This window comes from Anastrepha ludens, chromosome 5 (assembly GCF_028408465.1).
Source record: "Anastrepha ludens isolate Willacy chromosome 5, idAnaLude1.1, whole genome shotgun sequence".
Classification (NCBI taxonomy): domain Eukaryota; kingdom Metazoa; phylum Arthropoda; class Insecta; order Diptera; family Tephritidae; genus Anastrepha; species Anastrepha ludens.
The window spans coordinates 1,056,109-1,069,090 of NC_071501.1; the positions used below are offsets into that span (position 1 = coordinate 1,056,109).

The window sequence follows — 12,982 nt, forward strand, 5'->3', positions numbered from 1 at the left end:
ATTCTGAATGCAAGCGCTACGCTAGTCTTTTTTCGTTAAATTTTTGACTATACTTGTGATTTAGCTCTCATGAATAACGAAAGTGATTGGGGGTGTGATTGTGGGAAGGTACGAAACGTGTCGAAAAAAATGTCTACTAACTCATTTTATACCGGGTGAAATTTTTTTCATGTATTGCTGACATTTAGTAGAATAACAAAAAAATATTCAGCTGTGCGGTAGAGGGGGGAAAACACGTCAGCTGAACAGGCGAGCTTTTGAAATAAATTGAAAAGTAAAAGTACTTTGTGCCGATTGAAATTTTTTTACATAATTTAGGACACATATGACAATACACATAATAATGATGGTCAGCTGCGTTTATAGCGGTGGGAAGACCGTATTTCCCCCCCTCTACGGGGGTAACGGCTGGTTTTGTCATCCATTGGATGGCGTCTGCCTTCAGTATTAAAATCAGTCGGCATGAAATGATGAGGTCAAAATCACCCCTGGCTCCCGGACTATATTCTTTATGAGTTTGTGAAGTTGTGAGTTTGGTTGTGCTCATATCTTACGAAGATTACCTCTCAACATACCTGTTGGGAACTGGCGCCAATTTGACAGGTTTTATGAGGAATTGAACAAATTCTATGCTATTCTTATGCTATGAATGCACTCATTCCGCAAATCTTAAGTGAACTCAACAATATCAAAACTATCGACCTCTTATTACTGAGGCATTCGCGCATTGAAAAACGAAGTCCTTAGTCAAATTCAAACTCAAAGATCCTATTTATAAGCGCATAGCTGGTAAGAATATAATTCTATCTTCTATAATATTGTATTCCATAGTCCATAAGGCCAACAAATTCTAATAATTATTCCAAAAGTTAGCTATTTCAGTAGTTGACTACGAAATTCCCGACAGGGAGGCGACGAGTCTAAATTCTTTAACTTCTCCAATTATTTTTTTATTTCCGCCCGACTAAATACATTTATTGCTCCATTGTGAATTGGATTTAAATCGTTTTCATTGCCTAACTATATTTTTGCTTTCAAAGAAAGCGGCTCGCAAAACAATTTTTAGGCTTTCCTCACTCTTTATTAATAAAATATTGTAAGAAAATATATATATACAATATTATATTTATAAGAGGATTTCATACAAAACTTCCCCCCGAAAAAATCGTGGTTGCGCGCTTGCATGCCTGCGTACTGAAACAGAGCTACTTATGACACCATAAATGCTTATTGTTTAATTGTTCGTTTCCGACTGTTGCTGTTTTTGTCTACACGATTAAAATATTTATGTTCGACCTTCAACATGCGAACGCTTCGCGTAGCCGCGTAGCTGCGCTGAACTTTTCGGCTGTCGACGGCAGCAATGCGGCTTGAGCGAACGATGGCTCGCATTAATGGTATTATTGTTGTGATTTCTTTCGGTTTGAGTTTTTGAACTTGAATATTATTATTTTTTTGTTTTTGTGCCGGCTACTGGTTACCTTCGCTTTACCTTTGCATTAACACTTAGCCGAGCCGAGCATGTTTACACGCGTTTATTTAAATTTTTGTTTATTTCAATTTTGTTTTCTTAAACTTTTGTTGCTATGAGTTGACTTGTGTAGCTGCTTCCGCGATTTTTGTTTTCTCTCAGTTAACATACCCACTTGCTCACATATATATGTACATATGTGCACATATATATAAAAAGTAAATATTTTATAACAATTTCTGCCTGAAGTGTACGGAAATGTGCCAAGTTACTGCGCAGCGATCGCTGTTCGCCTGGTTAAAATAGTACAAAAAACTAATCAGGCTTCGTTGTGTACACTGCTTGGTGCCAAAGTAGTTTATTTCAGCCATGTGCTAGACGACATAGTTGAGGCGTATCTCGTGGCTTTAGAACGCAATGGAGGTGAATAAACTGCTTAGTTGTGCGCATCACATCACAATTTTCGTAGAACCCAATTGTTATATTTGGCTTAAAAGTGATTTCGTTTAGAATTTTCTACCCCTCTTTTTCTAGTCGCGGAGCTTCTTTGAGCTCAATTAGCATTTATTTGTTATCGCGCTGCTGCGCGCTGGTCTAGCCAGTGAATTTAGACTTGTGGCTATTCTATGCGACACAGGCAAACAGCAAAAGGTGGTGGACAACACATTTCATAAATGTTTCTACTAAAAGTTAATTAAAAAGACACATACAACTCATAACGAAAAACTACGACGAGGTTTTCATTTTTTAATAATTTTTTTAGTCGAGAAACCTTGGAAAAACTTAAACAATTACCTTAAAGCAAGGCTAATATGCCGCATGGCTTATTAATACTACTAATAAACGGAGCGGCAACGCAAGCAGCAGAATGCCCCAGCAACCATTCGTTCAATTGACGAACAGACAAACCGAAAGCGCTTCAATGCATGAGATATGAACCACAACGTGATGCCACAGATACAGATATTTTATTTAAGCCTTGCGATTATCAGCTGCACAAATGCACAAACCGCCGTGTCGCCAAGTGCCCTCAGAAACCAACCCACAAAACTCACGCCTGTAGGCCTATTCAACCGCATGGCAACCAACTGCCAGCCACAAGCCATTGTGTGCGCCACATTGACCGACCGTCACTCCTACATACTCGTATACTCGCATGCGTATGTACATATGTTTAAATGCCAGTATACCCGCACACACATGCGCTCATGCATAAGCCAATGGGGGGTAGGAGGGGAGCTTATGTCGATGAGTGATTTCTTTAAGGTCAACCAGTAACAGCGAAGACATCAAATCAGCCTGGCTTAAGTTAATTTGTTTCAGTATTTTTCGAATTGTTTGCTTTTATTGTTATTATATTACGATTGCCCACTTGCGCGCTACCTGGTGCTTGAATGTGCAAATTAAAGCATTAAATTGAACTCGCAGGCAAAAGAAATAAGCAAAGTTCATAAAGTATCAGAAGACAGCAATGGTCAGAAAAATACTCGTATTCACATGGGCTGCAGTTGGCTAGGGCAGTGACTGATAAATGCTGCTCTGCCGCATGTCCAAATGCACATACCCACACATACGTGCATATGTATGTATACTTGCCAGGGTATTACATGTTCTTTACAAACAGCTGTGCGTACTCTTCACGCTGCTGCTTTAAATTGCCTTTGTGCTTTAAATACTGTCCTTCAAAAGCTAAAATCAATGCCTTTCAATTAATTCACTCTGCTGTGTGTTCTGAAAACACGTCTGGCTGCGTGTGCTGCAGAATATTTCCTAGAATTTATCAGTAATAAGACCATAAGGTAAACAGTTTAATAGGAAAAACTTTAACCCTACTTCGATAGGGGTCTCTCAGACCCATTTAGCTAAAAAACGAACATGCGGGGGGAAAGGCCAGAAGGAGTGCATCTTCAAGCTTAATGAACTCACCATGTGATTTTCCGCAAAGAAAAATTCGTGAAAGTTTTATTTTTTTATTTTGTCGAATGGCATTGACAGACGGCAGCGTTAATATTGATTAGCGGGGCAGTTAATCTGAATAAAAAAAGGAAGTGCGGCTTTTACGCGAATTAGTGAACAGCTGATTTGTTTATTGCATAGTTTTGTTTGTAAAACATGGACGGGTATTAGCTGCCTTGAGACTGAAAAAATATTTATTTATTAAATAAAAAAATCTTTAATTGCAACTTTTCAAACTGCTTCGAAATATCAAAACAATTTATGCATTTCGAACGTATTAAAGCAAACCATCATTGCATCCAGTCTTTTTTTTTCTTCTCTTTAAAAGTTTTGCATTTACTGTATTCCAATATTAACTGTCAGTTTTCGGTAATGTTGCCATTGAAAATTCCACTAATACGCTTAAATTATGGGAATTAACTCTAGTAGTTGATCCGGATTAGTTGTACTTACTTCCTGAGTTATTTATGAATTAAGTCATTATTCCCGATTAACGCCACCGTTTGCTTATTCCATAAAAATTTGCAATCTTACAGACTACGAACGACGCAGACCAACTTTGAAATAAGTAAATGGAATAAATTCAAAAGCTAGAAATCGGAACTCAAAGGAATAAAAAAAGCTGCCCTTGAAACAGGAAAGACAAGAAAGTCAAGGGAGACAGAATCCCTAATAGTATTAAACTCATCAATAGATCGTGTAATTGGACCTTTGAAGAAAAGTTGGTTCTCAAGTAATCCGCATAGAATAGAATTAATTCACGAAGAGGTCGTTGAGGAGCGTCAAATCTGATTCGTTCCAATAAGTATACTCACACGAGGGAGGGTACATAGGCCTGTAACTCCGAAATCACTTTGAATTCCGCTATACAATTTTGAGGGCATAGTCTCCTATAATATATCTATCGATTGCAGTAAAAAAAAAATCGGATTTTTGAAGCCGACGGATAAGAGGCCCCCCTTAAGTCTTTTTGTATGTACACATTTATCCTTGCCTGTTTGTGGTTTGCTAAAAGCAATTCTGCATTTCTCTCCAATCTTCTGGTTGTAAGTTATCTATTGGCCAGATGACATCGTTTTATTTAAACAAGTTCTTTAAATCTCTCATCTAGAAGACTTCTTTCTTTACAACAATTTTGGACAGATAATGTGGCAGCCGATTTTGTGAGTACACAAACAAAATTCTGGGAATATACTTAAGGAACAGTTCTAAAGCGAACAAATGATTTTCTTGCATGGCGGTTTCCAAAAAACGAATGTATGTAGGCATATGTGATGGTAGCTTCAGAATTCGTTTTACAAAATACTTTTGCAATATATCAACTTCTTCAAACCACCCGAAATCCCACAACTGCAAGAAAAAGTTTCCATTTAGCTTCAATTGAAATTTCTTTCTTTTTTAAAAGACAAGTCCACGAAGCATTAATACCATTCTTTGCTGCAGCTGTTCTTTTTCAACATGTTTTTTAAAATTCATCTGAGGTGTTATTTCCACTCTTACGTAAGTACGAGGGGTGCCTTGTATATGTCTGGATTTGGCAACCCTGGTGTTGCAATCTGGCAACTGACAGCTGTATCGCAAAGTTTAACATTTTTTGGCTTTTACGTACTCAGAACGTTTTGAAATACCAGCGCCTGTTACCTGTTTACAGTAACTTAAAAGATTCATCTCGGTCCAAAAATGGAATTAAATCGTGAACATTTTCGTGCGATTATTTTTTACAATTTTCGACGTAGATTAACTCAGCAACATTGCATGGATGAACTTAATTCATTTTTTGGGGCGATGAAGCTCCATCAAGGACCAGTGTTTACCGATGGTATGGTGAATTCAATCGTGGTCGTAGTTCACTCCAAGACGGATTTTGTGAAGGTCGTCCAAAATCAGTTGTTGTTCCGAAAACCATTGATGCTGTGCGCGAACTGATATTGCAAGATCGTCATGTGACCTATCGTGAGATTGAGACAATCTTAGGCATTAGTGGGACCAGCATACATTCAATATTGCATAAACATTTGTCTGTCAAAAAAATTTGTTCACGTTGGATCCCACACAATTTGTCAATCGCTCAAAGAAAGGCTCGTGTCGATTGGTCGAAGAAAATGCTCAAAAAATACGATCGCGGGGCTTCGAAACACGTCTATGACATCGTGACAGGTGACGAATCATGGATTTATGCGTATGAGCCCGAAAGTAAACAGCAGTCGACTGCATGGGTGTTTCAAGATGAGCCAAATCCAACAAAAGTTGTTCGCGCACGAAGCACTTCCAAGCAAATGGTCGCCTGTTTTTTCGGAAAAACTGGACATGACGCAACCGTACCACTAGAACAATGCAGAACAGTAAATTCTAAGTGGTACACAACCATTTGTTTGCCAGTTGTCTTCCAAGAAATTAGGAAAACCGATCGCCAAAGACGGATCACTCTTCACCAAGACAATGCGAGCTCTCAGACATCGGCTCAAACAACTGCATTTTTGAGCACTCAAAACATCGAATTAATGGGTCATCCGTCGTATAGTCCTGACTTGGCACCGAATGACTTCTTTTTATTCCCGTATGTAAAAAACAAACTGAGAGGTCAACGTTTTTCGACAACTGAAGAAGCGGTTGCGGCATTCAGGATGCATGTTTTGGAGGTACCTCATTCAGAGTGGCAAAAGCGCTTCGACAATTGGTTCAAACGCATGCAAAAGTGTATAGATCTTCATGGAGAATATTTTTAAAAACAATAGAGTGATTTTGGATGATTAAAGTTTGTTTTTGTTCTCTAATCCCGACATATAAGAGGCACCCCTCGTATATCGAGACACAGTCTGTATTTCTTCCTTACTATAATACCATTCTCCTATTTACTAAGTTGCCCACCTTTTCTGAACACCATTATTTGTGACTTTGTGCGGTTTACTTCAAGGTTCCATAGGTTGCAGTAGCTTTCAAGGTTATTAATCTTTACTTGTAGTTTGCATGGGTGATCCGCTAATAAAATGATATCATCCGCATCCCAATCAAATCAATTTATTGGGCTTGGCACGAAATCAATCTCCAAAATTCATACGAACGCCTATGCGTTCTGAGAATGGGAAAAATATCTTTGTGGGAATATTTTTGTGGACGTATAGTTTTTAAGACAAAGGTGGTCAAAACTTTTGTGAAAAGTACCTCAAGTTGGGGAAATGGTTAAAATTGAAACCATTTACATAGTCAATATACATTTATGCGACAAGTTCACGGGAATGGTTAAGTTAAAAATATAAATAATTAAATAAATAAATATAATAATAATAAACAAATAAATTAAAAATTAAATAAAATTATTCTACTGCTTACTTCGGCCTAATTCAATTACTACCATTTCACTACCCATTTTTCCTGTTTATTGAATTGAATTGAGTCATGCATATTAGGCAGATGAGCTTAAAATGTCAACCTGAGATACAACTGAAATTTACTTTCAACGCACAATCAGAGTAAAAAAACTTTATAAGCAGCCGTGCATTTTCATGAATTATGAGTAAATGCTTAAATTTACGGCTTTTGCGTTTTCTGATAAATATTTTCGTGGAATATTTCGGTGTAAATTTTTTCTTTTTGTCGCTTTTAGGTGAACTTTTTGACTCTTTCTTTGGAAAGGGAAGTATACAGGCAGTCATCTAAGGGTTAATGAGCTTATGACATTTGTTCGCTGAACATTGTACAGCCAAGGGCAGCGTATGAGAAACAATCCGAAATAAAAAACAAAATTTAACAATATTCTAAATTCTTCTTTCAAATATATTTTATATGCTTGTATATATTTTTAATTTCAGCCATGAAAGAGCTCCTCATAAAAAGTCAACTACCATTTGGAGCCGGCTCAAAACTGTAGGTCCTCCTAAAATAACTCTAGTGCTTTCAAATTGTTTCATATATTTCTCTCAATGAAATTTGTATTATTTAAGTTACAAGGGAACAATTACTTGAAAATTGTTTTTGCAAGTATAATCAGTACAACTATTCATGACTTCTTTGTTATGCTTCTAATTAGCTGACAACAGCTGTGTGAAAATTTTTTGTTTAGCACGTCACTTCAGTAGTTCTGCTGAACTATGAAACAAGTTCAAGGCCAGCATGTGATATTTTTCGCGTAATGAACTAACTATATTTTCTGTTCCCCTATCCAAACTCTCCCTGATGGTTCCGCATTTCGAAAGTCCATGCTCGGGAAGGTTGAAAAAATAGGCGGAGGTGTCGCTGAGCTTCAGCAATGAATAGCTAAAACAAACAGCTATTTGCTCTATCTTCCCAGAGACCTTGCAGAGAGATTCTAGGTTCAATAAACTCGTTGTAGTGCGGAAATATTGATTACACTGAAAAATATCAGAATTTCGATGAATGACGAAATGCCAAGCATCTTAACTTTAGGCTCGTAGCAAGGTTTCCAGCACTACAACGGCAGGTTTGCGCATATTTTGAGATAAAAAGAGGTTGTGGTAAAGTGGAGCCTTCCGATCTGCTCTTCGGCGGTTGCATGCAAATCAAAACTGATCTGGCGGAAGTGCTGATTTTGAATATGCTTTTTGCTTTGATTGAAGTTTCCATCGGCAAGCCGAGAGGATTTTTTTGTTTTTGGATATGAGAAGAGTAAATTTTGCTCTTTAATGCACTTTCAATACTATTTTCTTTACACGGGGATATATAAACATATAAATATAAAGGCCACCACTCTTTAGTTTTCTATTTAGATTTGTATTTTATGAGTCGGAGTGTAGTACCACCACTTCAAAAGGAAAGAAAAGTTCATTTTACAAAAGGTACGTATCGTTTTTCAAAACTGGTGAGAAAAAGTTAACTCTTTATTCGAGGGATTCGTAAATCATTACGTAAAGGAGGTTTGAGTGATAGTACAACACTTGCTTTTTTCGTATGCTTTTGATGCCATTATGTGATGGCACAAGTAATTTCGGGTTATTGGTCGCCACAGTACGGCGATTGCGCTATAGGTGATGCAGCCCAGTGAACCTCATTTGGATGCCATATTCACATAAATCAGAATCAATTTCATTAGGAATGCGAGAAGGCAACAGTCCGGGTTTCACGTAGTCTCACTGAACATAGTCCAAGGCATTAAGTAACATGATCTCGGTGGCCTGTGAATACCATCGCCAAGCGAAAGGGCTATCAACTCAATATTTCTTGTGAAGCATGGCAAGTGGCACCATCTTCACCATTCATTCTGGTTCAAGAGAAATTCACTATCGCAGCCCCATATTTGTCTGTAAACCTTTGACAGTGCACGCATCTCCTTACGTATCTTGGAAGAGATCAGAGAGAAGGTATCAAAATCCACCACAAAAATGGACTGTTTTAGTGTGCACCTGATTAACTTCCCACGAATTTCCGTTTCTCCATATCTGACAATTTTGGTTATTTAATATATAAAGGCAGTCAGCAAAAAATCAGCCTAGTCCCTATGAAGAGCTGAGTATTATCTATAGAGAATGAAAGGACGTTATTTTTGTCACAGACCTCCTGATTGGATATTGGTAAGAAAAAATTCCTGCTATTATTCTCTTTGTTGCAGTTCATTGAGTTTTTTGCTGTGTAGCTGATGTGAACGGCCGTGCTGCTTATCTGTTTCATGACCGACCACAAACAAAACTATCGAAAACGTGTATTTTCTTGAATAATCTCCCTAGTCGCATACATAGGTATGTGCCTATGTGTGCACCTACATCTACATATAATGGACATAGCTACATATTTTTGTAGATTTATAAGCCTGACTCCATTTTTCACTTTCGCTTTCAGCAAATCTAGGAAGTATCGTACACGCACGTGAACAGGCGTTCATCGTCCAACAGTAGGGCCCTTGAAAAAGCCCTGCCCCAGTAATTATGACTTGGTTGCGCTTTCATTTCCAAAGTGCGATGTCAGCAGTTGACAGCGTTGGCAGCAACTACGTCAGCATCGTGGAACTGATTAAATTTACTTTTTCTGTTGTACCTCAAACGCACGTTTCGGGTTTCTGCGTCGCTTTATAAACACTTAGCAACAGTCGTCATCGGTAGTTGGAATATATGTACGTGTACGAGTATATATAGGGTATATGTGGATGTGTGTGTAGTGGGACAGCAAATGATCGTCTGCGCTGAGTTGTGCCAGACGAACGCTCTGCCGTATAGTTTTTTGGCAAGTCTTTAGCGCTGACCCAGTTTTGGGATTTACCTGATTTCTCTTTCTTGAGTTTAGTGCAAATGCTTCTCTCTGTGTGCTGTGCTGCGAGCATTTTTCGTGATATTTAAAGTTTCAGTTACAATCATGATTTAGTAACAAGAAGTTGTGTAAAGTTTGACAACTTATTTCGGATGCTACTTATTCCATTGATGCAATGCGGAAGTAAGGAGAAAGAGCATAAGTTTATCCGCTTTCTGAAATGGTAATAAAAAATCGAAAAAGGTCGATGTAGACCATGGAAAAATTTTATGTTATTTTATGAATGGTTGTTAAGTATTTATATTTTTAACTTATCCATTCCTATGGATTTGTCACATATTGACTATACTTGAGATTGGCATCTGTACGTGTCTTGTTACTGAGTTCTTTGTATGCTATATTTCATGGTATTTTTTTTTGATTTAGTAAAGTTTCCCAAATTTGCTTTGATTTTTGTTTTAGATTTTACAAAGATGAGTATCCTAAATCCAAAAGCTCGTAGTTTCACAAATAATTGTAATGACCAAAACCATGCAGAAAGAAAATACAACTTACTTTAGAGCCTAGCATCTGTAAGAATCGAAAGCATTATATGCGACCTTAAACTTCCTGCCGGTAGATCTGCAGACAAAATATATCGCGCGTAGCACAGAAATAAGGCTGAACACTCTAAGTAAGTGGTCAAATAAGAGCTATGGTCACGGCAAAATCCTGGCTGGCACCTCGGAGATTCCCGGATTGGTGGACTATGCACTCCCGCCCACACTTGCCATTACAACGTTCACGACCCTCCTACCCTCAAGGGAAGAGTGGGAACGAGACGATGTAAGACAGGGCGAGCCTATCCATGTATACACAGATGGCTCAAAGCTCGAGGGCAGGGTGGGCGGAGGTGTATACTCCAAGTATCTGGGGGATCTCCTTCAGTTTTCGGCTCCCCAACTACTGTAGTGTCTTTCAAGCCGAACTGATGGCTACAACGAAAGCTGCGACTCTGGTACAGTGTGATGCGATATCCGGAAATGACATCTACATTTTAACTGACAGCCAGGCGGCGATAAAATCCCTCACAAAACAGTCGACAACCTCCAAAGTAGGCATGAAATGCCGCATAACGAGATGGCTGAGTCATTTCGCCTAAGGATAATATGGGTTCCTGGCCATCGCGACACTGTAGAGCCGATGAATTAGCGAGACTCGGCACCAAGTTGACCGATGAGTACATAGACAATGACATAGGCATACCCTTACAAACATGTCAGCTACTTATCCTTGAAGAAATCGTAAGGAAAGCAAACGAAAGATGGCGTAATGAAGCCACCTGCAAAATCGCCCATCAACTGTGGCCGACTCTTAGTGATAAACGCACAGAATATCTGCTAAGCCAAAATAAGCACCGTCTTTGTATACTGATTTCAGTCATAACGGGACATTGTCTAATAGGAAGGCACGACCAAAGGATGGGTGCGCAAGCACATGACTTCTGCAGAAGTTGTCTTGATGGGGAAGAGGAGGAGACAATCTTGCACCATCTGTGCCATTGCCCTGCTCTATCCAGACGGAGATTTGCTATTCTAGGTAGACACATTTTTAACGAATTGGAAGATCTCAGTTCCGCAGAAATAGGAGATATTCTAAAATTTTTGAAAAGCACACACTGGTTTTAGGAGAAATAGGGAAAGCTCCTCACGCGGCATCACAATGGGCTATGAAGCCTATAAATTTCACACAAAAAAGGTAGTTTTCTTATACTCAGGATAGCTCTGTCTGTAAGTCCATGTACGATGTTTGGATATTGCCTGTGCATATCGTCCCAAACCCAATGAATGGTTTTGGTTGGATCTTCCGGGTCTTTAAGCTATCCCTCAGAAAGTATTTGATTGACGTTGGATTTGAATTTGCCCAGTTTCACAAGTTTTTCCTAAAGATGCGCCAGTACATCTGCCTGGTGAAGTACATAAAAATCAGTATATGATCTAAATCAAAATTCGTTTAAATAAAACTACGCTTTTTAAATAAATGAATATTTACTCTGTTTGCGTAGAAGCCTCAAACGAAGGATGGACCATCTCAGACTCATTCTAGCAATGCAAAATTTCTATAGGCATCGGAAAGCATCACTAGACAACTTCGACCTCCATCCCAATTGGTCTGATCTCGAAATTTGTTACCAAAAAGTACAAGCAAACCAGGGGAAAAGGTTTCAATGAAGTGCTGCACAATTTTACCCAATCTTTAGTTTAATTTTTCTTGTGGGCCAGATTCACATTTACAGAAAAGTATCAATTTTGGGAAGATGTACAAGAAAGAGTAGTTTTCCCGATAAAAAAAAAAATCAATCTGCACGCATGACTCCCAAATGTACTGGCATAATAAATGGAAGAAGATAGAGGAGAGAATGGCCCGTAATTTCTAAGGCGGTTCTGTCATGTTCGGACAGCGCTAGTGCCAAAGGGAAAACGCCTTTACGTTTCATATCCACAAATGTGAATAGTGCCAAGCACATAGAACTTGTAGACGGAGTACTTATTACCTTTTTTGATGATAATTTCGATATGGAGTGGATTTTCTAGCATGACAACTCAGCCGTTCATGCTTCCAAAGCAACAAAAGAGTTTTTGAACGGCGTGCCTGCAGCCCTGACCTCAATCTAATCGATTTTCACAATTGGAAGACATTTTGATAGCGCTAAGAGCTTAAAAAGCACGATTAATGTCGAACTTCAGCGAGTTATGATCAAAGGAGGATGCAACACAAATTACTAGGCTCCTAACCTGAAGAATTCTATTTGTTTATTTTAAATGTAATAACATTGGTCTTATTCTTAGTCGATCTATAGATTTTACTTTTCATAGTAGTTAATTTAAGTGCCGTTAAATGTGTGATTATTTTTGGATATTTTTAAAACATTTATCATTAAAACTTAGATATTGAACACATAAATTGTTAGCCCTACACTGCTAATAAAAATGTAAGAAATTTAGTTGGTCTTACTATTTTTTCGAGTGATGTACGAGACAGACGTGTTTTATTTGACTAGAAATGCTATCAAAAGATTGTAATTGGCGCTTGCATCCTTTGTTGGGAGTTTGGCTGGGGGGAGTTTCCCTTCTATTTGCGGCGTTCATTTTGATGTATTTCGGGAACGATCGCTGGAGATGCCACAACGTACACAGCAACATCCTCTTACAGGAGCGTAATTATGAGTATGAAGTGAAACCTTTTTTCCATTTCCACTTCAGTTTCACCGTATGTACGCTTATACACATACATACATGCTCGTATATGCGTGCTACGTGCAACGCAGTAATCGACGAATTTCACTTATCCTTTCCTTTAAAGTTTCTCGTCTGAATTTTT

The 12,982-nt window shown here is 38.4% G+C and overlaps 1 protein-coding gene across 1 annotated transcript in view; it reads left to right on the forward strand.

Moving 5' to 3' along the window:
- The first annotated feature begins 12,664 nt into the window (after nucleotides 1-12,664).
- LOC128863335 (uncharacterized) overlaps nucleotides 12,665-12,982 on the forward strand; it is a 38,315-nt gene continuing 37,997 nt past the window's right edge. Inside the window, exon 1 of the mRNA XM_054102453.1 lies at nucleotides 12,665-12,680. Coding sequence (XP_053958428.1) covers nucleotides 12,665-12,680 — 16 coding nt within the window. The remainder of the gene's footprint in view (nucleotides 12,681-12,982) is intronic.